This window comes from Larus michahellis, chromosome 2, assembly GCF_964199755.1.
Source record: "Larus michahellis chromosome 2, bLarMic1.1, whole genome shotgun sequence".
Classification (NCBI taxonomy): domain Eukaryota; kingdom Metazoa; phylum Chordata; class Aves; order Charadriiformes; family Laridae; genus Larus; species Larus michahellis.
The window spans coordinates 78,041,140-78,068,503 of record NC_133897.1 but is presented as its reverse complement, the minus strand read 5'-3'; the positions used below and the strand labels follow the sequence as shown (position 1 = coordinate 78,068,503).

Below are 27,364 nucleotides of genomic sequence, written 5' to 3'. Positions count from 1 at the left end.
TTTCTACACGGTAAGAAAGTCAGTAATTAGCTATTTTCTCACCCAGTTAAGAAGGTTAGTAAGAAACAACTATTTTAGAAACAAAGCAGAGGCCCGTCTTTGGTAACAGTGGGGAAAGCAGCTGGGGGGGCGGGGGGGGAAGCACCAAGAAAGTCGGTCTCCTTGGGTGCTTTATGAGGAACACGTGAGAAGGAAAGCGAGCCCAAGGGCTGCGGTGAACAAAGGCAGTCAGGCCGCTCCACAGATGGCTGGCCCCGAGTAGTATGGGCACTTGTCAGGCCAAATCCCTAGCCCAGGAGATGCGTCCTTTCCCCCCCCCGCCAAAAAAAAAGAAAAAAAAAAAATAAATAAATCGGGTGAGGCAGAGTTAAAGATTCCCGCCCAGGGCCGGGGGTCGGCGTGCTGAAGGCATCGCCTTAAGGGAGCTGCCGTCCCCAGAGACGCGCCTGGGCCTTGCAGGGGAGCGGGCTCCAGCGCCATGAGGGTGGCCCAGCGGCCCCCCGGTCCTCGGGCTGCTGACAGGGCAAGGCGGCTACCCGCTGTGCCGGGGAGGAGAGGAGAGAGGAGGGGAGGCGGGGCGGCCGCCCCGCCTCCCCTCCTCTCTCCTCTCCTCCCCGGCAGAGCGGGCAAAATGGCTGGGCGGAGAGCAGGCCGGGCCCTCCGGGCGCTGCTGCAGCCGCCCGCCCGGGCCGCGCCGCTCACCCCGCGGGGACCGGCCGCCTCCTACGGGTAAAAACTACAGCCGCCCCCTTCCTCTTGCTCCCTCGTCCCTTCCCTCTCCGCCCCGGGGGATAGTTGACAGGCCCGGGTGGGTGTCACCGGTGTGTGTGGAGTGAACAAGGTGTTTTAGCAGAGTGGGTGTACGCTAGATTTGGGGGGGGGGGGGGGCGGGGGGTGTAATAAGATGGCGACGCTGGTGGCAGCCTGAGGTGCCTGCTTCCGCGGTTAGGCGGGAGAGGGAAGAGCTCTTCCCGTAGCTGCTTCGCCTCTGCAAGCGAGGGGCTAGGCAGTCCCTTCCCCTTCGTGCCTGTCACCCTCCCCTCTGCGGGGGGGGATGTGTGTGTCCATTTTCCCCCTGCCAGGCAGGAGGTGCTGCTGACCACCCTGCTCCTCGGCCGCCTGCCCATCAGGCGTTTCCTGGAGGTCACCGAGAAAATCATAGAATGCTTAGAGTTGAAAAGGACCTTAAAGATCATCTAGTTCCAACCCCCCTGCCATGGGCAGGGACACCACCCACTAGACCAGGCTGCTCAAAGCCCCATCCAGCCTGGCCTTGAAAACCTCCAGGCATGGGGCATCCACAGCTTCCCCGGGCAACCTGTTCCACTGCCTCACCACCCTCAGGATAAAGAATTTCTTCCTAATATCTAATCTAAATCTACTTTCTTTCAGTTTAAAACCATTACTCCTCATACATATATGTAATATATATATAATACTGCTTATTCTGCAAATCGTATTAAGGAAAACTGACATGATACCACATTTTTTTCCCTTCTGCACAGATAAAGACTCAGTTGTATTGTAGCACAGCTGGCACAGAAAAGGAGTTCCCAGATTAAGAGTATGAGGTGAAGTGTGGCCTCCAACAAGGCACAGTACAAGACCTGCCTACTCTTCATCTGTGCTGTCTTGGTAAACGTAGGCAGTATGTACGCAGTCACAGAATCACAGAATGGTGGGGTTGGAAGGGACCTCTGGAGATCATCTAGCCCAACACCCCTGCCAAAGCAGGGTCACCTAGAGCAGGCTGGACCGGAACGCGTCCAGGCCGGTTTTGAATATCTGCAGAGAAGGAGACTCCACAACCTCTCTGGGCAGCCTGTTCCAGTGCTCTGCCACCCTCAATGCTTCTCAAACAGCTTATAAACCCTAATGCTGCTAATTCAGTTACAAGATAGTGGGGTTTTTTTGTTTTATTTTAACACAGCTTCTGATTATGCCAACCAGTGGAAAATGCAGTCTTGAAGAAAGCTTTACAAAAGTTTAGCCTTCATGCTGACTGAAGTCACTTCAGACTTAATAGAAGTCTGTTGTGGGAAAGACCAAATCTGTTTTAGGTGTAGCCAGTTCCAGTACAGTGTCTCAGCATGTAAAACAACAACTCATTTGTTCTTAGTCCAGAAAGTATTGAAAATGCTCTGTATGTGAAACTCCTGAATTTCATTGGACTTTGCACTGAGTCACGATCAAATGAAAGAAAAACATCACAAACTCCAAAATTCTCAAGTCCCTGATGTTAATAATTAATCCTAAAAAATGTAGAACTGTTTAAAAAAATCTAGCATCTGGATCAGGAAAGCAAAATATATGTCTCTTGTCTAAACTACATGCTGGTAACTTTTTTTTTTTAAAAAAAGGTAGCAGAGTGGTGATTATTTCAGTTTTGTTCAGAACTGTAAATGTTTTTGGCAATTACTCATCAGAAGCAAAAAAAAAAAATCACGTATTTCTATAAAAAATAATAAGAAAAAGTTGCTCATTTGCTGTGGTGAGAACTAGGATAAAACAACCTGTTGAAATGCGTGACAACCCAAAAGATGGTATATCAAGAAAAAAAATAACAAAACGTTTTCTTTTATAAACAGAAAAAAGCAAAACTCAGATATTCGAAAAGGAATAAGAAGGCCATCTGAATGCTACATTCAGAATTCAAGTTGTGAAGTATATAGCCACATCAGGCGTGATATATAGACTTAAAGGAGGTTTAACATTACAGTCAAACTAATGACTTGAATCATGTTTACATAACAATTCAGCAAAACTCACTGAAGTTATAACGGCACAATGAGCTCCTTTGAGTTGTATTCTTGCCACAGATCTGCATTTGTAGTCCAGTTTTAAAACTGGATCTACACAGGTAGAAAAAGCTGATCCTATTCTGCAAAACCACAGCTTATATGTCAGCATGGGGCATTTTTAGTTGCATTATGTAGACTAAGATTTTATGTAAAATGCAAATGGCTTTGTGTTTGAACAGCTTCTGTGGTTCAGCTGCCACATACGTACTGGGAACCTGAGTTCACAAGCTATTGTTCATTTCCATTTGACTTACGAGAAGGGTTTCAGTTTGTGGGATTTTTTACCCATCATCTTAAACTGTATACGGGTGGGACTATGCTTACATGCTGTAATTAGTTCAGACTTCGTATGTTAAAATTTATTTTTTAATGAGTTGCACAGTATGTATTATGGAATAGAGATTATTGTTACCCATAAGACTGGAAAACAACATTTCTGTAAGTATGCGTGTGAAATTCATATCGGTTGAATTCATGGGGCAAGAATATTTACCTAGGTAAATTGAGAAGTGTGGGGAATAAGAGTTAACCATTAGATAATCTAATGGCAAAATTCATATCGTATTACTACCTTTAAGTAAAGTGAGTTAGGTTGTTGAAAAAATGTCTTGCAACCATTAGGGCACAAACTTGCTTGGGAGACCAGACGCAATGGTTTATACTGTTAAGAAGATACCTTCAATGTACGCTACTTTTGCGTTCTCACTAGGTGTTTGTGTCTAGGCATGGTGTCTCAGCGTACCTGTTTGCATTTACACAATTTGTCTTGCTTTGTGCTGAAGGTTATCGTAGGGATTTAGGGGTCCGGGCTGAGAAGTGGCCTATGTGGTCAGTTTCTGTGGAACTTCTTTGGTGGGTGGGCTTTTTGGTCAGGTGGTGTTTTCCAATTAAACATTATCTCCTACTGAGATTACGCCGACAGATATATTGTTATCACATTCTTCTTCTCCACCCTCATCTCAGTGCAAGGTGGTTTTCGTTGTAGACCACCTGGTTCATGAGGAACCATAACGGTAGATTGTGGTTTCTTTGGCAGATGGAGAGGCTCGCTTTAGCAATAACAAGGTGAACACCAGCCATTTCAAAAGTTATGCTGTGACAGAATGAGGTTTCTCCTCTCTAATATATTTCTCTCAAAACATTTCTGTAGCTATGTGAAGCTGCTTTTATATTCCCCTCATTGCACAGCCAAGACTTCCCCCCCCACCCCCCCTTAACTTAAGTCATTTAACTACATTTGTGAAACCTAAGTACAAATGTTATATAGTGGTCACAACTGAATACTTCTCTGCTCCTGAAAAGTTTTTTTAGTCTTCTGTGCACCCATGAAAGGCAAGTTGCCCATTTAAATCTCACTGTAGTGTCGTAAATATCTAGAAAAAGTAATTATTCTCTATTCCTTGAACGACCATGTAATAATGACAATTAACTGTCTGAGTATTTCCCTTTTTCTCTCCCTTTCTCCCATCCCTAGTACTTCAATAACATCTGCCAAAATCCAAGTGAATGGAGTCCACCTGCATTATCAGCAGACAGGAGAAGGAAACCATGCGGTTCTTCTGCTTCCCGGAATGCTAGGTCTGGAGATTTTGTCTTATCTTTGTAGAGCGACCACCTCTTTCACCATCCGGCCTCAAGCTAAACTGCATAAAACTATTTTGTAATAAGTTCAGCACCTGATTATGGAGCATTGTCGTTAAAAAAATTGCCACACGTACAACAGATAGGAAAAGGCAGAGTTATTGCAGTCAGTTGGCAGTTTTTACATATGTCATTTATCTCACCAGGCATCTTTTATACAACGTCTTGATTTGTGTAACAGTCACTCACACTTTTGGATTTAACTGTGCAAAGGGGGTGTCCAGCACAGGTGGCAAATAGCTACACAAGGTACAAAATAACAGGGGGGGCAGGAGGGAATCAGGTCAGCTATATTTGTTACACAGACTGAGTTATGCATTCCTTTTTAGAAACTGGGTGCATTCCAATTGAGTTAATAGACATAATGCAGCACTTGCAGTTTATTATCATAGTGAAGAAGGCACAGTTGAGACTTCCTTTTTGCTTAGAAATGTATTTTCATGTTTTGGTTATTCAGGGCAACATCATTAAGATTCTCAGTGGGTTTTTTGATATGGACAACAGGTTCTGCTAGCTAAGTGGTATCTGTCCATTGAGACCACTGCTTTTGATAACAACCTTTTAAAATTAACACAGGCCTTTTTTTTCTGGGTTCTTGCAGTTCTGAAGAACCAATCATCAGACTTACTAGCAGTTCATGGCAGGCTGTCAGTAGGACTGTTACTGCACTCAGAGTTGGGCTCACGCCTAACTGAATTGCAAGATGAATAGAATGTCAAGAACTGAAGAACAGGAAACATTTGTTCTTGGCAGCAACATTTCCAAGACTTCATGAAGTGGTTCTTTCTTTCAAAGAATTCTCAAGGGGAGAGTGCAAAAAAGTTAATGCTAGGGGTGCTTTGGTAGTCTCATGTTTTAACCTATTCATTTTAAACAGCTTTTTAAACTAGTAATCCTGTTGCCAATGCTAACTCTTTAAATAGAAATAATGTATTTCTTCAGTTGTGAGTAGTAGTATTATTATTAAGTTTACATTGCTATTTTTCAGTTATCATTATGACAAACAGAAATAGTTAGGCTTAGTATCTTTAGCATTATTAAGTGTATTGTTTAATGGTTTTGGGCAAAATGTGAGGGTGAGCTTTACATTCTGACTGTCACTTACTTCTTCCCTTTGTACTGATACTAAGTTTTCGATATTATTGTATACTACTTACAGTATTAACAGACTAATAAGTGTGTCGAGGCATTCAGATAAGTGCTTTTTAGCTCAATAGAATTAATTACTCCCTAGACTATTTGTAAAGTACATTAAAACAAAAGTGATGTTTCTCTTTCTAACTGGAAAAGCACTGAAAAAACGCAGCATTCAGGTGTGCCTTCATCCTTGTGGATTATTTTTTTTTTAAGTTATAAAAAATACAACAAGTGTATGCACGGTAGTGCAGAGATTCATACAAAGCCTATGTAAGAATATGTGATTAATATTAATCAAGTTGCATTGGTATTTTTCAAACAACCTGATAGTTTTCTTCTGACTCTAGCTATTAACTAGTATTGCAAGAGAGACAAAATCGTGCCAGGCTGTAGGCAGCTCATCATGGCATGCTATATATAGCCTCTTTTATCATTTAGACCAGTTGATGGTATAGGAGGAGTTATCTGAGGACATATTTCTCCAAGTAAACAGAAAAAAAAAAAAATCTTAAATGCCCTTATATGGCCTTTTTAATATAATGATGGATAGCCAATTTGATATTTGATTTATATCGTTTGAATACATTAGATCTGAACAGGCTTTAATCAAGTAGCTTGTGATACTGTTACCACATGACCGTACTGCAAATAAGAAATAAATTGCAGTCTTACCTTCATGCTGGTGTTCATAGACAGCTTAGTGCAATAGGCTGGAGTACTTCATTTCTTTAATCCTTTGAAGGTCTGAGGCATCAATAAAAGAAACTGTTCTGCATCAGAAAAATTGATGTATTTGGCTTATTTTGGTAACATACATATTAGAAAAATCAAAAGTAACAGTTTTATGCTTTCATGTCACCACTGTTTCCTCAGGCAAGCTCAGCTTTAAGCACCAATATTCTCGTAGAAGTGTTTTATCGAATAAGGACAACTGTCTCACACAGTGCTTTTCAGTTACAAATTTGCAGCTAAAGTCAGTGTATTCCCCCCCTTTCAGTTTCATCTGTGCTGCCCAGATAAACAGCAATGACCATGCTAGTGCTTTAAATCTGTTAAAGATAAATCGGTACCCAGGTAACTCAGCTTAAGATTCTGTATTAAAGCATCTGTGTAAAGCAGAGTTTTTGATAAGCTCACATAAGCTAGCAGAAATGTTTGGGTTTTTTTCCTGAGCATATTGCAGATAGTTCTAAAGATTTTTATTGTGGTACTTCCTGTCTGAGAGTTGCAATGGTTAGTTACAGTTAGAAATAAAGTGTACTTCAGCTGATGGATAGTCTCTTTTTAGAATTAAAACACAAGTTTCCTCAGGTTTCCATTTAGAGTATGTATACTATGTATGTATCATGGTGGTTACTATAATTGAAAAATGATGTTTCAGGGTGTGGTCAAACTGATTTTGGACCACAGCTCAAGTCTATGAATAAGAAACTTTTCACAATTGTTGCTTGGGATCCTCGGGGATATGGACAGTCCATTCCTCCATCTCGAGACTTTCCTCCAGATTTCTTTGAGAGGGATGCAAAAGATGCTGTGGATCTTATGCAGGTAAACCTATTCTGAGATTTTACTGTTTTACGTATATATATATTTAAAAGCTGTTTACCTTAAATTTTGAGAAGGAGGAAGAGTAGTGTTAAGCAGGTTGTTTCCAGCAGACAGCAAGTTAGGCAAAAGAGCATACAAATGAAGGCTTAAAACTGGGCAGATGCACACTATTCTGGAAAATATTCTCTTCTTCCATCTCTTCTGTGATATACATAGAGTCTCAGCAATGGGAATTCATTATAAAGCAATATTTTTTTATTCCAAGACCCTGCCCTAAGAGGTTTGCAGCCGAGAACCATATAAGTTTAGGTGAAGTGTGTATAAACACCAAAGTCTATGCTAAGCGGTTTAACTGAAGGGATGACAGTAGTGAACGGATGACAGTAGTGAACGGTTCTTAGAAAATTTTCTAGTTAATAGAATCTTGGCATTTTGCCTTGAGCAGTCCATTTCAAGAAACATTTTATTCTAAAAATTAACTCGACACTTTGCATTTTACAGCATATCACTGAAATAATTTTTGTGGGAAATAGAAGAGTTCCTGTGATCATACCAGATCTCAATAACTAATACAGCTGTTGTGATTATAAAGAATATGACCTAAAGTCGTTATTACTTCTCCATCTTGCAGAATTTTTTATTTCAAATCTGTGTTCCTCTTTTATTCCATCCTATAAGCGCTAACACTATTTTTCTGGTTTAGTTTCAACAAATATTTTGGCTTTGTTACAGTAAGCTATACAGTCTCTTTGGCCATGTTAAGAAAGTTGGCAGAGCATTAAAATTCCAAAAATATGAGACAAGATTTAGACAGTCAATCCAACTGTATTTCTGTAATAAGCAGTAACCTTGCAGAAACCCATCTGAAACTGGAACTGCAGCCTTCCTGGAGCATTCTGCATAGCAAAACAAAATAAATCTGACAGCAGAATCAGGATTAAGACACAGTTTCGCCCTCTAGCCATAAGAGCAATCTCTCTGCACTGTAAATCGCCAATTTCTTCTGCTATGCTAATGAAGAAAATAAAGATGCTGCCATGGATAGGTGACAAACTTTCAGTCGAAATGGTTGTAACCCCCTTTCCCGTCTCTGTTCAAATAGTAATAAATGCAGAATAGAAAACAGACCTGTCCCCAAAGAGAATATAACCATGTAGCTTCCAGTCAAACAGAACAGCAGCCTACCAATCTCTGAAGCTGCCAAAACAAATGACACATAGCATCCTGTTTTTTTGAAGATGTTTATTGATATAAGCATATAAGAACAAATTCTTGTTTATTATTCTTCCCAAGCGTGGGTAACCTGCTTCTATTTTAGCATAATGTAAAGGATAACACAAATTCCAAGGAATCATAGCAACTGGAATTTGCAGAATAAAACAATTTTTTTTTGTTGTTTTGTTCTGGAACAAGAATTCCTGCAGAGGGCTTTATAATGATGTATTTTATTTTTTTTTTTAAATACACTATCTGGCCTACATTTGGCCATAAACCCCATCCGTATAGGTGAACCTTCAGAACCTTTATTCTACGCTCCTTCAGATTCTGGTGTCTCTGCTGGAGCTGTGAGTGCTGCAAGGTTTCTGTGAAGTAACAAAAGCTGAAATTCTGCAGAGTGTTTAGCACCTTGATGCAGATGACACTGCTCTGTTTCACCGTACGTGTTCTGTGAAGGAGTTTGCTTGAAATAAAAGGAGTATAATGCAAATAAGTCCACTTTGCTGCACTCCATCCCAATGTCTAACAACAGCAAAGGCCAATAGTGTTAAGACAACCATGGAAGTAATTAGGGTTGATATTTAAGAGGTTCTTACTCTTCAGAGCTGCTGTCCTAGTGAAAGGATAGGCTTGGCCTTCTCCAAGTTTTTGTAGGTCAACTGCAACCCTTACTTGTGATATACTCCCTGTGATCCAATGAAAGCATATGGTACAGAGTACCATTGTATTGCAACTCACTATCTTAAGTTCCTTCCATCGCAGCATACACGGTCATTTGATTGCGTTTCAATGCCTGGATGGAGAAGGTGATTTCAAAAGAGATTTTGTTCACTACAGGGAAGAGCCAACACAAAATCACCACAGAATTGAGGAGGTGCAACCAGCTCTCAGGTTATTGCCAATATTAGGGGGAGGCCTGTAGTGTAAGTAGTTCAAGATTAAAGCAAGAACACATGCATGTTATATCCAATACATCTGTTACACCACACTGGTTTTTGGAAAGCTGCAAAGAATAAATTAAATTCTTCCTGCTGCAAAGGCATCCTGACACAACCCAAAGAATGCATCAAGATAATGGCTAGTAAACAAGAGAAATACTGGAGGCAAATAAATCTCAGTTGAAGCATTGGCAAATAACCTGGCATGAAGAACAAAAATTTTAATCAGCTATTCCACCCATCAGCTGACTTTGGGATCTGTAATGTGCTATTGGAGATAGGAGAACAGCAGCAGCAACAGCAAAAACTTAAACTTTACAAGCACTGCTGCCAGCTCCCAGAACTCGCCAAAACACCAGTAACTCTTCAGCAGTGTGATACTGAAAGCTGGTCACAGATAAATGCTTTTTCAGCAGGCCAGAGCCAACTTGCGATCAGCTGCTAAAATTCGAGGTTCTCTTCTTTTGCTGTCAGCTCTTACCTTACCTGTCTCTTTCTTTCCCCTACCTTATTTTCTTTTCAGGCTTAGCTGGGTGAAATCTAACATTGAGCAACACTACAGTGAGCCTAATACCAAGGAAGAAGCCAAAACCAGAAAATCCTGCTAGCAATAGAAGTTTGCTAGGTATCGAGTTGACTGATAAAGTTATGCCTCTCTTGAACGTTAAGTTTACAAGGAGGAGTAAGCTTCCAGAAACTGCTTTTTCTCTCTCTGTAGTTGTTTCTCTCACTGCCTGCATTTTTGCTTTCTTTGGACAGAAGGCAGCAAGCCTGAACTTCCAACAACAGAACACCAAGCACCAAAACAATCCATTCAACTAACTTGCTCTTTTTCTTCCAAAAGTACATCATCTTCCTTAATCACATGTAAAAGGCTGTAATTTCTGCAAAAACAAACAAAGACAGGCCCTTTGAAAGCTTTATGTTTGAGGGAGTTCACAAACTGAGGTTTCTGTATGTAAAACTGCAAAAGCTGCTTAGCCATTTAGTATCATTCCTATACAACCTTCAGGTGCATTTGCTCCTGAGTGGCATTAACTTCCCCACCCTTTGCCCACTGAACATCACACAGAAAATCACCTCCCCTGTCCCTGCCAGTACCTCCTACCACAGATTGTGGTATATGAGGAAACAAGAGCTTCAAATTCTAGTGTAAAGCATTGTACAAGTCGGAATGAATTAAGGTCTTGGTTGTCATATTTTTTGCCCTGAGCCTTCCTTTTCAAGGAGGAGGAATTTCATTATTAGCGTGTTCTGAATTGCAATTCACCATAAAGTAACATTTAAAATGTACACTTAAAAGCTTCAGAAAATGTGAATTAGGCACTAAAGTTTGATACAATCCTGTAGCAAATACTTTAAGCATTTTTTGGTTGTTACAGAGCAGATATATTTTTTTTTAGATGAGCTAGCATCAGTAAATTGGATCACTGTGTTCCATTTCTCAAGTCTTAAACTTTTCTTTTTCTTAAGTTCATCTTGGTCTTGGACTACCTACCATCTCACACTGTGATAGTCTTTGCCAACTTTATACCAAGAGAATCCACAGATTCTCGATACCATCAGGCTCTCTGAAAAGGTCTTTATTCTCCATTTTAAATAAACATTTCTTAATTTCAAGAGGACTTGAAATCTGGTATGGCTACTGTCCGTTTCTTTAACTAGTTGTAGAAAATTGGAAAAGCAGGTATAATTTCTTATTTTCTAAATATTTGAACTTAAATATTTTTATGTATAGCAGGAAAATTATATTTTCTAATTATGAAATCTAATTATAGGTCAACTATATGATTTTGTGTCTATATCTGTACTGTTAGTTTGCAAGAAATATTTGACATTTGCTTGTAAAACCAGCTGATGATTGGCATATAACTTTCTTGTACAAATCAAGGCACTGAAATTTAAGAAGTTCTCTTTGCTGGGGTGGAGCGACGGTGGAATTACAGCACTCATTGCAGCCGCAAAGTATCCAACTCTTATCCACAAGTTGGTTGTCTGGGGAGCAAATGCCAGCGTTACTCAAGAGGATGTGAGAATTTATAACGGTATGTACAAACTGAATAGCATATCCTAAAAGAATTATTTTCATTTCTTCTTGACCTAAGGATCTTAGTCACATAACAGCTAAGTGGAGACAGAGTTGACAACGCAACAAACCTAAAGGAACAGGACACAGAATTCACCAAGTTGCTAAGTATAAGAACAGATGAAAGCCATAGTGACAAGCTCCCTAACAACTACTCCAAGGGTAATATGTCATTTTTTATAAGTCCTTACCAGCAGCTGCTGAAAAGCATAAGTTATAATAGCTTCACAGTAGTTTTCAGAAAGTAAAATTTTTGTTGCTCTAACAAGTTCCTAAAAAATAAAATGCAAATACTACTACTGATCCCAGACTTGATTTCCTTTATCACATCTTGCACAACTTTAGACAAGGTCCACAGAAAAATCACTGGCCTGTGTAACAAAATGTAACAAATTTTGCCTCTAGGGCCTATATAATATATAGACAGTAAGAAAACAAGCTCATAACTTACCATTTGTATTAAATAAGCAAATGAATCATTCAAGTAAGTGTCCCAGGATGCCTTTCTTATTTGCATTCCTTTAAAGTTAACTACTGTGGTTACAAAACCTTTGCAAAGTAAAGAAACGTGGGATTTGTGATCCTTATTCCACTCACATGAAATAGGATCTGGCCATTTGTCACTTTAAAGGAAAATAGCAAAAACTGCTGGTGAACTCATCAAGAGACCTTATTTCCTTTTGAAATTAAAAGAGGCTCTCAGCAAATGTAACCCAGTATGGCTTCGTTTAAGTGATTGGATTTTGATTTATACCACCTGTGAAATCTGTCTCCCTTCAGCTAAATTACAAGTGCCTGTATTGCACATGTGTACTTACCTCACATGTGTACTCACCTACACTAAAGCACTTTTATTGGTAGCAGTAGTATATTTTTAGTTCAGTAAGCAAAATGCTTTTTAGCTCTGTAAAAGCGCTGCTTTATTCTTTACGTGCTTTTACATGGATGAAATTTTTATTATGTAATTATGAAATGCATGTGAACTAGTATCAGCCAACAGGCTAAAATGTAAAAAAAAAAAATTTTTTTTTAAAAAAAGAAGTCGTACTTTACACGTAGCACCCACAGCAGTGCTGACCTTTGGCCTCTTCGTGGATTAGTGCTTTCAACATCTCTGTCTGGGTGATGGAGCTAAGAAAGTAGCCGCGCAAGCTTTCTACAACTGGCCCACCAAGTGCATCTCAGCTGCAGTGAAGGAGCTGGTGCAAGAGAAGGGTGTTTATTTGGTATCTATGTCCTTTCAGCATTGGCTTCCCCTCCCCCCCACTTTTTTTAAATTAAGGCCAGCCACAAGGATAAAACAGTAGATTCTATAAGGCAAACAGCTGTTCAGGAACAGCTAGCCTGGGGTGAGCAAACTCATTTACAATTAGATGCTGTTATAAAGCACTTTCAGTCACTGCTACCTTGCTCATTTGGCTGAGCAGGTTCTGTTTGTTAATTAACACCTCACTCCTTTCTTCCCTTAATTCCCATTCGAAACCAATTAAAAGCTTTGCTAGGGGCATATATTGCTGTTTGATGATTCTGTACTTCTCAGGTCTCTTTCAGGTTCTATGCTATGCCAACCTTGTTTTGGGCTTTATCGATACAAAGCTGGGCAGCTGCAATATAGTTTAGTGAAGTCATCCTTGTGGATGTCTGGTTTGTGAAAATTTTAGGAGGGAAAAAAATAGGTAAATCTGATAAACAAATAACTAGAATGTCAGATTATTTGTACAGATTTAGCCAGCCTGCCATGAGTCACAGGGCTCTTGCAAGTAGAGTTGCTTGTTTTTCTGTAAGATTATGGCAAATGTACCATGATGTCAGCCTGCTGGAATGCCTTAGTAAGAGCTTCCTTCCTCTGAACACTGGTAGGAGCCATGGAAGGACTTCCATCCATGCGCCAAAGCAAAAGGCTGAAGGATATAAAAAAGAATTGCCAGCTCTGGCACGCTGTTACAAAACAGTCCTCTTTTTATACACAATGTACCTCCCTGAGTTTCTCTTCTGCGAGCCCTCCAAAAAGAAATATCAGAAGTTTTAGGACTGGGTCCTTTGATTATTATTTTCTGCTGTTCTTGGTGACCACAATAACAAGATGGTCTTCTGCAACTCAGGAAGACCCCAGCAGAGATTGTAAAACTACCTTTTTTTATACCCTTTACGTACTATGAATGATTTAAAACCATTCAGTGTGGTTTCAAGTTTGAAATACACATCTGCAGTCTGGTTTGAAAACTCACTGATATTAGGTGTTGACAGTACTGGGTTATATCTTGTTGCCGGAAAGGACTTAACGTATTTCAATGTTATTTTATGTAGGCATCCGAGATGTTTCAAAGTGGAGTGAAAAGGTCAAGAAACCACTAGAAGAGCTGTATGGACATAAATACTTTGCAAAAACCTGTGAAGCTTGGGTAGATGGAATATCTCGCTTTGCTGAAAAATCAGATGGTAAGGCTTTTACAGTGTTAAACTGAAGCAATTATAGTAGCAGACAGTTCTGGATAAAAAAAAAACCAAACAACTCAAATCTAACGGTTCTCCTAGCAGCCAGTAAAGGAAGGACTCTGCATATGGCATTAAAAACTGGGTCTGACTCACACTCATGAACAAAGCAATTACTTTGTAGATGGTTCACACAACCGGCAGAATACAGCAGGAAAACACATTTACGGGAAGCGTTAGCTGATGAGTCTCTCCTCTTGTTCTGCCACAAAACTACACTATTAAATCATTGCTTTTGTGCAGACTGAACAGGAGGGATTCTGCTCAAGCCTTTTTCTCCTCTCCTCTCAGTTTTGAAGGATTACCTCTTGGTGACACGGTTTAGATATCCCAAAAGTGAGGCACGTTCTTTCCAGTTTCTGCAAACAAGAGCTGAAGCACCATTTCAAAACTAGTAACATATAATGAGTTAAAAAAGAAGGAAGTTCAGATTTTGAGAACTCAGAATTGACAAAACACATTTAAGAAACACTATTGACACAGCTTAGGTTTTTAAAAATCCAGAAAGAGTAGTTAAATTAGACAATATAATTATTAAATGTTTATCTCTGAAGATTTCTGCAATTACTCTATGTAGTAGACTTTTGCAGCCAAGGATACCTGCAGTTCTGTTTTAATTTAGAGGAAAATAGCTTTTGATTTGCCTAACGCAGAAATACATAGTACATAAAACAAGGATATACACATTTTCCTGTAGCACTCATAATGAAAGACAGGAGGTGACATACATTAAAAGGCAGCAGGTACTACAAGGAAAACATTCCTTCATTTGATATTTTTTTCCATAAAGTTTTGCACAGGATCAGCAACATGGTACTAGAACTTCTCCCAGTAGAGTGATGTAACAAATTGTGATCTGATTTTATTTTACCCTTTCTGAAATGCACCTCCTTAAAACTAGTTTGTTCATAAGTCCAAGGCCCAGGCTGGTGAAACTCTGGCTGTGATATCCTTTCACTGCCTGCACAAGCCTCAAACACAATGAGTTGGGGTCACTGTGAAAAAGAAGCCACCTGGAGACATGTAACAAGGAGCTGAAATACTTAGGTGCTGTAACTGGGTCAGATTTTGGGAGAAGGCTAACATTTCCTAAAAAAAGATAAGCAACCATCAGCCTGCAGGTTTTTTCCAGGCGTAACTTGGGGGGGGGGGCAACTTAGACTACAAGCAGGACTCCTTGGAATTAAAGTTAAGACACCCTCCACAAAAGTTGCAGATATGGCAAATACTAGAAAAGGCGTTAATAAACCACATCAGAGGTAAAGGGAGGATGGCAAAGCCTTTGTTAGTCAAAAACTCAACTCAAGCTCTTTTTAAGAAATAGATTATTTGCCCTAAATGGGACAGCTTTTAGTGTGAAATGCCATAAGAAATGAACTTTCAGAAGGTGCCAACACTTTCTGAAATGGAATAAGTCATATAACGCTGGAAAATTCAAGAGTCTTCTTGCTGTTCTGTGTTTTTTGGAGTAATATAATCTAGTGGTTATAGTATGAAACAGTTTTAGGACTGGAAATAATAGTTTGACTGCCAACTATACCCTTAGGTAAATAACCTAAATTTACTTGTTCTGAAAACAGTCATTTATGAAGGTGTTTGAGAACTATGGGTAAAATGTTCTAAGTGAAAATATTTAACTGGTAGAACTGCAAACCTAGTCTATATAAATAACCAAACAATTGGAAAAACTTTGTGAAACAGGATACGACTCCAGAGCTAGGGAAAGTGTGCGTATATGAGCATTAACTGTACAGCTGTTAGTAGCTGCAAGGAGACAACTACAAATAAGGCAAAGTTTGCTCCAAGAGAAATGGAACATAAAACACATCAAGTATGTTTTGCCCCCAGGTTCTCCTGTGAGAGCATGGCAAGTAAGTTGGGCAAAGAGTATGGAAACTGGGTTACTAAGGGACAAGGAAAAAAGAAAGGGGGGAAAATAGAAGAGTCTTTAAGGAAAAGCATTAAAATTATTTCTAGTGAGATTAAAGACTAGCATGCATAAAATTATTCTTGAAGTTCTATAAGATGAATGGGCAGGGAGAATAACCTTTGAATAGTTTTAGTGTAATTTGTATGAAAGTGTTACTCATTGCACCCAGCAAAGAGTCCAGAAGGTGGAACAGGCTTGGATACGACCTAAGTAAACTTGTTGATAAAAGTAGCAAATCTTTTAACTGACAACTGATGTAACAAAATGTAGCCTAAACATGAAGGACAATAAGGCTCAGGCTGACAAGAACAAAGCCAGAGAGTTGCGTGGATTTGCTTTGAGTAGTCAAAGAGAGCCCGGGGGAAATGTGGGGACAGAAGTACTTCATTCGCTCTATCCATTTGTGCTAGTATCCATTAATGAAGCAAATTTTAGGGAAGTAACATTTTGGAGAAAGAAATGTTAATTATAGTTCTGATTACATAGTTCTGCAGATTAATTGCATGCTATCCACAAGGAGAAGCAATAGCTAGAACCCAGTGGAATTCGCAGTCCTTAACAGAAGCAGTTTCAGTCTTTAATACTATTTTAAAACAAAGTGTGACCTTCATTTATTTTCTCCCTAGGTAGTATCTGCCAAGAATTGCTGCCAGATATTAAATGTCCCACATTTATAATTCATGGTGAGAAAGACCCTTTGGTTCCAAGGGCTCATGCAGAATACATTCATAAGCACATCAAAGGCTCACAGTAAGTTATATGATGGAGTATTTATAAATCATTGTTGAAGAAATGAAGTTCAAAGTCACGAAGTAAAAAACAAAACAAAACAAAAATCAAACAATAACAAACACACACTGCAGCCAGCCAAAACAAAAATTATTTGGACAAGTTTTCTCTGCCACAGACAGAACTATTCTAAACTTCACTAGCAAGTTACATTGCAAACAGTGTAGCTGGACCTTTCTTGTGATATAAGTAGTATAGTATTTTAATAAGCTCCATTCTAATGTTCTCCAAGAGAAACAAAGTAAGGTCCTTTTCCTCTTTCCACTTCATACACAGAACCAGTCCCTAACATTTATCAAAATAAGCAAATTTCTTCTGTTTCTCTGTTGTGGCCACTGCAATCCTTTTGTTGTGAGAGACCTTATTTCTGCCCTGTTCGGTAGAGCAGTGAATTTAGATGCTATGAATGGAGAGAGATTCCGTTATTGAAGAAGCACAGGATACTGATGTTTGCTCTGCCTTGTTGATGTGAATAACAACCTCAAAGATTTTGTTTTTCCAATTGTCCCATGAATCTTCAGTGTTTTTAAGAAAAAAAAAGTACAACTATGCTCAGAGATATTACTTTATAAACATGAAAATCTCAGGGCACCATCTGCTTCATTTGAAATCTCCAGCTTCCTATGAAATGCTGGGATTTCACCAGCTGAATTTTCTTCATGGATTTGCACACAAATTGAAGAGTTCTGTTACTACTTAATGACAGACCATGATGATTATCACTGGAGAAAAGAGTGAGGAGAACAAACCTCATTTTTATGAATGCAGAGTGTCGGGAACTGTTTCACTGGTGTCATCTCTGTGAAAGTTTGAGTGATATGTTTGCCTTAAAGTCAGCCCCGCTGTTCATAGAAATACATTATGCCACAGGAAGATGAGAACAAGAGACCTTCCTAACAATCACATGCAGGTGTTTCATTCCATGTCTGCTAGTTAGTTACTCCCACATGCCCTGCTCAGATGAGCTCTAAAATGCTCCAGATGATGACTAAGGCAAGTCATCACAAAAACTAGACAATGATCAGATAGCTTCTCTTTGAAAGACAAGCAGAGGAGAAAACACAGTTAGAAGTTGTGATCCAGTAAAACGTAGAGGGCTTCTTTGCATGTCTTCATGAAGTGCTCCCCCATAGGTGTATTTATCAGCAAAAAAATTAGACTAATGGTATTCTCAGAAATTAATACTTCGGTACATGGTCCCCTTCTTCCCTTGTTGCACTGGAGATGACAGGTTCCATTTTCACAATTTTCTGCTTCACGCAGAAAAACTTAAATTAAGCATATTTTCAGTAACACATGCTTCTGCCATCAACTTCTCTTGCCTTGATTTTTATCAGTAGAAAAAGCTTTTGCTGATTGTAGGGCAGATACAGTGCCTGTTTCTCTTGTGGTAAAAGAGTGTGCCATCAATCTGTATTTGCGTGGTATGGCTAGAGTTAGGTAGCATTACACTGGCTTAACAGCAGTATTGAATACCATCCACAGCGCTATAGGTTTGCACATGTGTGTGCTGCTTGGTCTTCGATAAAACATACTTAATGAAATTCAAACAGAAGTGCTAGAGGAGCTGGGTACGTTCACACGCTGTTGCTTTTTTCCCCAAGACAAAACACCACTTGTCACCACTAAAAGAAGCAAGACCCCCTTGCTGTAGTGGGGCTTAGGTGACACGAAGGCAATACAGCAAAGTAGCAGTCAAGATGGTTTTAGGCATGTTGAAACTGTTTAGTAAGTGGTAGGATAAAATAATTTAAAGAATTTCCCACCCCCTTGTAAAGAAAAGAAAGTACATGCCTGAGGTATAGAGTTTTTCCCAGACAGAAAGCAATGGAAAGTAGCATTTTAGGCTTGTCACGCTCGTATCAGTATTAGAGTCTAAAAATGTAACCTTCATAGATACTACTTCTCAGTTTTTGTTATAACTGAAGAAATCCTGACTTCCTTTTTCACTTTAATGGATGGTGTTACTTTTGGATTTTGTCTTTTTGCAGAAAGACTAGACAAAGTTCAAATGACAATTAAGTTTGGGTGGTGACAAGGAATCTATGTGTTTGTAGTGATCTCTCACTGTGCTCACTGCCCAGCACAACCACTGTTCCCTGAAAGAGGCAAAAGAGCTCAGGTATTTCACATACCTTTTAAAGATGCATCCCGCTCACATTAATTTTGGAACTTTATCTTCTTTGCATACCACCAGAAAAGTTCCTAGAAACTGGGCCTAGGAGACAAGAGTTTGTTTTAAGCTTAGCACACCCTCCCCAAAGTGGGGCAAGCAGTATGCTTGTTGCTTCAACTGTGGCTGTGGTTCACATTCTGAACCACATACACAGGGACAGTACTTAGAACAAGAATTACTTCAGTTCTGTATTTGCGTAATCAAGAGCGAGGAAAGAGACAACAAATTTCAGTTACCTATGCTCACAGAATGTAATGCATATTCAGTGTTTGATTTTTTCCTCCTCTTTTAAGGTTGCTTCTGATGCCAGAAGGAAAGCATAACCTACACCTGCGTTTTGCAGAGGACTTCAACAGACAAGTTGAGGATTTCCTGCACTGACTTAAACTGTAAAACAAGTTAGAGGTGTTTGTCCTTGCCTGGTTTAGGAATTTTAATTGGCTTTCCATTTTCATTCAAGTTACAGGTAGGTTTGAGTCCTGTAAGAAAAAACATTAAAGATATTTGCATGAGAAGCATACATTTTGAGAATATGTAAGCCTCAGTGGATCAGAGCACACCACTGTGGTGCAAGATTTCTGACATGTCTTTAAACTTACTTCCTGACATGCGGGCTGAATAGCTGTTCTGTGTCCGATAGAGGTGTTAAGAAAGACAGAAAACATGATCTAGAATACATGCCTTTATGTGCTCTTAACATTAAAGGACAAAAAACATTGTAATAACTGGGATTCAGAACTGTTACATTGAGAAATCTGTCAAAGTTACAAGTGCTGAGAGGATAATTGGGTACACAGCTTCTAGAGAACATGCTTCACCACCACTATGAGAAGTCATTCAGTACACATGCCTGCTTTACAGAAGTTCCTTTGATACCAGGGGAATTAAGCCTCATCCTCCTCTCCTTCCTCTTCGAATTCCCCCTGCTCATCAGCAGTGGCATCCTGGTATTGCTGGTATTCAGAGACCAGGTCGTTCATGTTGCTCTCAGCCTCCGTGAACTCCATTTCATCCATGCCCTCGCCAGTGTACCAGTGCAAGAAGGCCTTGCGCCGGAACATGGCCGTGAACTGCTCCGAGATCCTCTTGAAGAGCTCCTGAATAGCCGTGCTGTTGCCAATGAAGGTGGCGGACATCTTGAGGCCACGTGGGGGGATGTCGCAGACGGCCGTCTTCACATTGTTGGGGATCCACTCCACAAAGTAGCTGCTGTTCTTGTTCTGCACGTTGAGCATCTGCTCGTCCACCTCCTTCATGGACATGCGGCCCCGGAAGATGGCAGCCACTGTCAGGTAGCGACCGTGGCGGGGGTCGCAGGCAGCCATCATGTTCTTGGAGTCGAACATCTGCTGGGTCAGCTCGGGCACCGTCAGGGCTCGGTACTGCTGGCTGCCACGGCTGGTGAGAGGGGCAAAGCCTGGCATGAAGAAGTGCAGCCGGGGGAAAGGCACCATGTTGACCGCCAGCTTGCGCAGGTCGGCGTTCAGCTGGCCAGGGAAGCGAAGGCAGGTGGTCACGCCGCTCATGGTGGCCGACACCAGGTGGTTGAGGTCCCCGTACGTGGGAGTGGTCAGCTTCAGGGTGCGGAAGCAAATGTCATACAGGGCCTCGTTGTCAATGCAGTAGGTCTCATCCGTGTTCTCCACCAGCTGGTGCACAGAGAGGGTGGCATTGTAGGGCTCCACCACCGTGTCCGACACCTTGGGGGAGGGCATGACGCTGAAGGTGTTCATGATGCGGTCGGGGTACTCCTCCCGGATCTTGCTGATGAGGAGGGTGCCCATCCCAGAGCCCGTGCCGCCACCCAACGAGTGGGTCAACTGGAAGCCCTGGAGGCAGTCGCAGCTCTCCGACTCCTTCCTCACCACATCCAGGACAGAATCCACCAGCTCCGCACCTTCCGTGTAGTGGCCCTTAGCCCAGTTGTTGCCAGCCCCACTCTGACCTAGAGGATTGGACCAGAAGCAGGGTGCCACGTTAGTGCCCCAGGGAGGAACAGAGATGACCCCACTTCTCCTGCCCCATGGGGTTCCCCCCTCACTTCCACCCCCACTGTGCTGTTGGGATTCGGGTCCCCCAGCTCACTTGCACACTCGCTCGGAGCCTTTTCTGTGCACAGAGCTCTGGCTTTAGGACTCCTCCACCCCACACTCACTCACCAAAAACAAAGTTGTCGGGCCGGAAGATCTGTCCAAAGGGGCCGGAGCGCACAGAGTCCATCGTGCCGGGCTCCAGGTCCACCAGGATGGCACGGGGGACATACTTGTTACCTGCGGGAGGAACCAGCGACAGCATTACAGCCCCGCAGGCAGCATCAGAGGAGCCCTGCTGTGCTCCCTTCCACCTCCCTGCATTTCCCTGGAGATGCACGCTCTCTCCATTAAGCCTGCCATGCCATCAGAGCCATTCTGAGAACAAAGCTCTTACAGGAGTCACTGGCAGATGACATCTCTTGTTCAGGGATTTTTCCAGCTACAATGAACTGCCATGTCTGCCCCATTTATTTAAGGATGTCTGAGGAAGCAGACACACTTACCAGCAGCTTCATTGTAGTAGACGTTGATCCTCTCCAGCTGCAGGTCGCTGTCCCCGTGGTAGCTGCCCGTGGGGTCGATGCCATGCTCATCACTGATGACCTCCCAGAACTAGAAGAAATTTTTGGAAAAGGGCAACAATTAACCACAGCTGGCCAGTGCCAATCACACCCACCAGCACCATCTGTGCGTGCCGACCACTCCCTGGCATGGCAGAGCAGCTGCCCGGGGGGGGAAGGTGAGTCAGTGTCAGAAGGGCTTCCATGACCACAGCAGCTGCAGCAGCAGCGGGCAGACAGGCAGCTGGAGCACCGAAACACGAGTTAATTCTTTTATAGCCTGCATCCAAAGGATGACAGCCCGCGAGTGTCAGTTGTGTGGTCTCCCATTGTCTAGCGGTGGCTTAAGACCCTCTACAAGAAGATGGCAGCACCTCCAACGCCCGTGGTGGTGGGGGGGGTTTTATCCGTGGCACTGAAACAGCTCGTTCCCTCCCTCGGAGCCGGCGCTGCAGAGGGGCGATACAGCGGCGAGGCAGCGGCGGGGCAGCGGCGGGGCGGGGGGAAGGTTGCCGCGGCTGCCTGCGGGATGGCAGGGCAGGGACGGGCACGGCAGCAGGACCCGCCATGCCTTTGCAACGGGAAGGGCCCCCTCCCTCTACCCCGCCGCGCCGGGCCCCGTACCTTGGCGCCGATCTGGTTGCCGCACTGCCCGGCCTGGATGTGCACGATCTCACGCATGGTGCCGGTGTCCGATCCCGGTGCTGATCCCGCCTTCGCCGCCTGCTCCCGCACTCGCCGCCGCAGCGGCCGCGCCCCGCGACTCCCCTTAAATCGGGCGCCGCCGCCCCGCCCCGCCGGTGACGTGATGCGGGAACGGCGCGCAGCCAATGGGCGGGCGGCGGCGGGGCGGGGCTGCGGCATTGTCTCCCGCCGCCGGGGGGGTCCGGGACCGGCTCCGGTCACGGATCCGGACCCGGAGCCGGTCCCGGACCCGGTTGTGGGCCCCTCCATAGGCTGAGCGCGGCTGGCTTGAGGCGCGGGAGGCACCTCGCCTTCAGCCGTCGGGAGAGTGGCCGGAGTCGGGCGAGGCGCGGCCCGTCTTGGGATGCAAAAGTGCGGGGAAAAAAATAAAAAACCCAAATCATAAAAACCCCCCACCCTAACTCCTCTTTGCACACCTGTTGGAGCTTGTCCCCTTACTTTCTGCACCTCTGCTGTGCTGCAGCAGCAAAGCACACACTGCTGTCTTTTATTAGCACCCTCAAGCCTGCATTTCTAGCTCAGGCCTGCTCAACCACATTTTGGTATGTTTTAAGCACAAGAACCATCTTTCCATAGCTCAGGCACCTGAAACAAGCGGGGACTGGGTGGCAATGATAGAGAACACGGATGCTTTCAAGCAGCACAACCCTCCTTTAGACAGTGCTGACAAACCTGTACGTGTGGGGCTCTGATTTCGGGAATGCAGAGGGTGTGAAACTTTATACTGCTACTAAAGAACGGCTTTTTCTGGGAGTGGTCCAGTGGTGAACACCCACAGGAGTGGGATATCTTTTTTACTCTAAGTGAAGTTGTGTTCTGTCTCACCAGATACCTGCCATTTGGAAGATTTTGGATCATAGAATCATAGAATAATAGAATGGTTAGAGTTGGAAGGGACCTTAAAGATCATGTAGTTCCAACCCCTCTGCCACCTCCCACTAGACCAGGCTGCTCAAAGCCCCATCCAGCCTGGCCTTGAACACTTCCAGGGATGGGGCATCCACAACTTCTCTGGGCAACCTGTTCCTGTGCCTCACCACCCTCATAATGAAAAATTTCTTCCTAATATCTAATCTAAATCTACCCTCTTTCAGTTTAAAACCCTTAAAAGAGGTTTGTCCTCTTGCTAGCATCTCTGCTTGTTCACTCATAGAAATAAACCAAGCTAAGTACATGGCGGATGACTGAGGCAGGAGGGACAGTTCAAGAATATCAGTGAGAACAATGTATTTGAACCAATTGAGATACACACATGTATCTGCACCGCTGCCAAGGAGAATATCTGAAATAAATGTAAGCAGGGTCTATAATGGATTGTGCATAAACTATCAAACTTGACTATAAAACATTAATTGATTCACAGATGTATATTTTTCAGTAGTGAAAGTATCTTTGCCATGCAGCTGGCCAACCCAGCGAGGACAGCTTTACACTAGGACCAGGGAAGGGAGATGACAACCCACGATCAAATGAGGAAGCAGTGGAGCGGGTTGGCAAAGAGGATGCGAAACAATGTACCTCGTATTCAGCACAATGGAACATGACGGGGTCCACCTCAAGCACAGTATGGGAGTGCCGAGGGGACAGCATGGCAGGGCAAGCTCTCGCACTTTTCCCAGGGAACCAGCAGGCTTGTGTGCCTCTCTGAAGTGCCTCTACACTACTGCGCACAGCATGGGCAATAAACATGACAAGTTAGAGATCTGCGTGCAGTTGCATGGCTATGGTCACCCTGGGATCACAGAGACATGGTGGGATAGTTGACACAACTGGAGTGCTGCGATGGAGGGATGCAGGCCCTTTAGGAAGGACCAGCTGGGAAGGTGAGGAAGGGGACTTGCCCTTTGTGTGAGAGAGCAGCAGAAACAGACAGAGCTCTGCCTGGGGATGGATGATGAGTCAGCTTAGTGACATCTAAAGGATCAGGATTAGTTGGCAAACCAATGTGTGCTATGCTGTGGTGGATGTCTGCTAAATATGTCCTGATCAGAAAGAGAAGTAGATAAGACCTTCAGACAATTGGAAGAATTCTCGCGTTCCCCTGGTCCTCAAGGGGAACTTCAACCTCCACAATATCTGCTGTAGGGACAACACAGCATGGTGCAAGCAATCCAAGAGTTTTGTGGAGTGCATTGGTGGTGACTTCCTGACACAGACAATCAAAGAGTCCAAAAGGGAGACACTCTGCTGGACCTGATACTTATAAGCAAGAAAGAAGTGGTCAGGGTTGTGAAGGCTCAGGGCAGCCCTGGCTGCAGTGACCAAGATATGGTGGAGTCCAAGATACTGATAGAAGGGAACAAGGCAAATTGCAGGATCTCAGTTCCCTGGTGTTCAGGAGAGCAGCTTTAGCCTCTCCAGGTATCTGTCTGGAAGAATCCTATGGAAGATGGTCCTGGAGAGAAGAAGAGTCCAGGAGAGCTGGTTGACTTCCAGGGATCACCTCCTCCAGCCTCAAGAACGGTCCATGCCAACAAGCAAGACATTAACCAAAGGTGGCAGAAGGCCCATATGGATGAACAAGGAGCTCCTGAGTAAACAGAAATGTAAAAAGGAAGCATTCAGGAGGTGGAAGTAGGGTCAGGTGATCCAGGAGCAACATAGAGTCACTGTCCTAGTGTCCAGGGTTAGGAAAGTCAAAGCAAAGGATATGAAAAACAGCGAGAAGGACTTCTACAGGTCCATCTGCAGCAAAAGGATATCTAGGGAAAAATATGGACCCACTACTGAATATGGAAGGGGACATATTCAGCAACAAAAAGACATGGAAAAAGCTGAGGTATTTGCTGCCTTCTTCACCTTGTTTTTCACTATTAAGATTTGCCCTTGGGAGTCACAAGCATTTGAGACTTGTTTGGAAGTCTGGAGCAACAAAGACTTACTCTTGAGAGAAAAGGATCAGTTTAGGGAACATTTAAAAAAATTGAACATACAAAAGTCCATGAGTCCTGAAGAAATTCACCTCTGGGTGCCAAGGGAGCTGGCAGATATCATTACGAGGACAGTCTTGATAATCTTTGATAGGCCAAGCCAATCTAGGAGGTTCTCAAGGACTGGAAAAACAAAAGGGTGTCACTGCTAACCTCAAGAAGGTCAAGAAGGGAGATCCAACGAACTACAGGCCAGCAAGCTTCACCTCAATTCCTAGAAAGATGATGGAATGAATTCTTCTGAAAACCATTTCCAAACATATTAAGGTCAAAATAGATGACTGGGAGTAGTTACCATGGATTTATGAAGGGGCAATCATGCCTGACCAACTTGATAGCCTCCTACAACAAAGTGACTGGCTTGGTAGATGAGGGAAGAACAGTTAACATTGTTTATTTTTTGGAGGGTTTTGAACTGCCTCCTAGAACATCCCCATAGGCAAACTGATGAGGTATGGCCTAGATAAATGACAATGAGATGGAGTGAAAACTGACTGAACTGCCAGGCCGAAGGGCTTGAGACCAGCAACACAAAGTTCAGAAGCCAGCCACTGGTGGTGTACCCCAGCGATTGATCCTGGGACCAACACTATTTAACATCTTCATTAATGACTCATATGGTAATAGAGTGCACCCTCAGCAAGTTTGCTTATGATACAAGGCTGTGAGAAGCAGCTGATAGGCCAGAGGGTCATCCAGAGGGACCTCACAGGCTGAAGAATTTGGCTGACAGGAACTTCATGCAGTTCAACAAGGGGAAATGCACCTGGGGAAAAACAGCTCCAGGCACCAGTACAGGTTGGGGGCCACCCAGATGGAAAGGGACCTGGGGGTCCTGGGGGACACCAAGTTGGATATGATTTGGGATTGTGCCCTTGCAGCAAGGGTGTCCAACAGCATCCTGGGCTGTACTGGGAGGAGTGTTACCACAAGGTTGAGGAAAGGGGTCAGATGTCGTGTAGACACATCTGGAGTTTTTCATCTGATTCTTGGCTCCCCAGTACAAGAGAGATGGACATGCTGGAGCAAGTCCAATGAAGGGCCACGAAGGTGGTTAAGGAACTGGAGCGCCTGTCATATGAAGAGAGGCTGAGAGCTGGGACTGATTATCCTGGAGAAGGCTCAGGGGAATCTTATCAGTGTACATAAATACTTGATGGGAAGGAATAAAGAAGATGGAGCCAGGCTTTTCTCAGTGGTACCCAGTGACAGGAGGGCACAATGGCACAACAGGAGGGCAATGGGCACAAACCAAAATACAAAGTATTCCATCTAAATATAAGAAAAAAACCTTCTTTTCTCTGGCACAGGTTACCCAAAGAGGTTGTGGAGTCTCCATTCTTGAAGATATTCAAAACCCGAGTGGACACAACCCTGATCAACCTGCTCTAGCTGACCCTCCCAGGCTAAGTAAAGGACTGGGCTAGATGATCTCCAGAGGTCCCATTCAGCCTCAATAATTCTGTGATTCTGTGAAAAGGAGAGAAAGGAGCAGGAGGCTGTGTGCGACCAGCAATGCCGGACTGACGGTTTATTGATCTCGGTGCCACAGTACACTGTAAAGTTCAATTGCAATTATAACAGCAGAATTCTGCAAAGGTGAGGTAATAATTAATGTGGTAAATCATTACCACTGTCAAGAAGAATGGTAATTTCAGCCAGAATGGAAAGGGTTGTTTACATATTACTCAGGTTAACTGTGCTTAACACAGTATAAATCGATGCATAATGTCACCAGTTTCACTCATTTTTTTTCATCCACGTCAGGAAATACTAGTGGCTAAAGAAGCACCATATCTTTGTCCGGCATTTGGCTGCTTTGACCTTGGAAAAATACTTTGGCCATATTTGCAAAAGTGGTTCTCAGTTTGCTCCAGTGAACTGACTTGGTTATGAACTGTGACTTTTTTTCTCCCCTGGTGCAGAAACCTCAGCTGCTGGGAAATGTCATGAGCATGGACTGGCTCAAGCTTTGCAACACGTGGTTTTTGCAATCACAGAATATCCAGAATTGTGCTGGCACTGAGCCAGATCTTTTCACCAACTTCTCTTGAATTTTGTGCTCTTTAAATACCAGCTGTTGTCAGTATTTTCCTTTGACACATTTCTGCAATACTTAATCACAGACAAGTCTTCGTTATTCTCATGCAACTTGTGCGCACACATTTCTACTTGCTATAGGCATAACCCACCCTTTTGGGCAGCAGTAGGCAGTTACATCTTCTCAGTACTGGTGGAATTGCAACACAACTGCATCTCTGGCATCTCTGTGGGATCCACAAAGGCATTGAAGAGATTTTGGTGTGCCAAAGTATTCCTGGCAATCTACAAAGGACCAGCTTGAAGCAATCTCACTCCCCTCCTGAAGGCACCTAGACA

The 27,364-nt window shown here is 43.0% G+C and overlaps 2 protein-coding genes across 2 annotated transcripts; one reads left to right on the top strand and one right to left on the bottom strand.

The window, feature by feature from the left end:
- Positions 1-570: 570 nt before the first annotated feature.
- On the top strand, positions 571-19,482 carry BPHL (biphenyl hydrolase like). Its single transcript, XM_074576054.1, has 7 exons — positions 571-729; positions 4,276-4,379; positions 6,961-7,127; positions 11,175-11,328; positions 13,677-13,808; positions 16,419-16,542; positions 19,051-19,482. The coding sequence occupies exons 1-7, from the start codon at positions 632-634 to the stop codon at positions 19,136-19,138; spliced, it is 867 nt and encodes a 288-aa protein (XP_074432155.1). The 5' UTR covers positions 571-631; the 3' UTR covers positions 19,139-19,482.
- Positions 19,425-22,122, bottom strand: LOC141739221 (tubulin beta-1 chain). Its single transcript, XM_074576055.1, has 4 exons — positions 21,975-22,122; positions 21,294-21,402; positions 20,917-21,027; positions 19,425-20,702 (listed from the first exon to the last, which is right to left on the bottom strand). The coding sequence occupies exons 1-4, from the start codon at positions 22,029-22,031 to the stop codon at positions 19,642-19,644; spliced, it is 1,338 nt and encodes a 445-aa protein (XP_074432156.1). The 5' UTR covers positions 22,032-22,122; the 3' UTR covers positions 19,425-19,641.
- Positions 22,123-27,364: the final 5,242 nt, after the last annotated feature.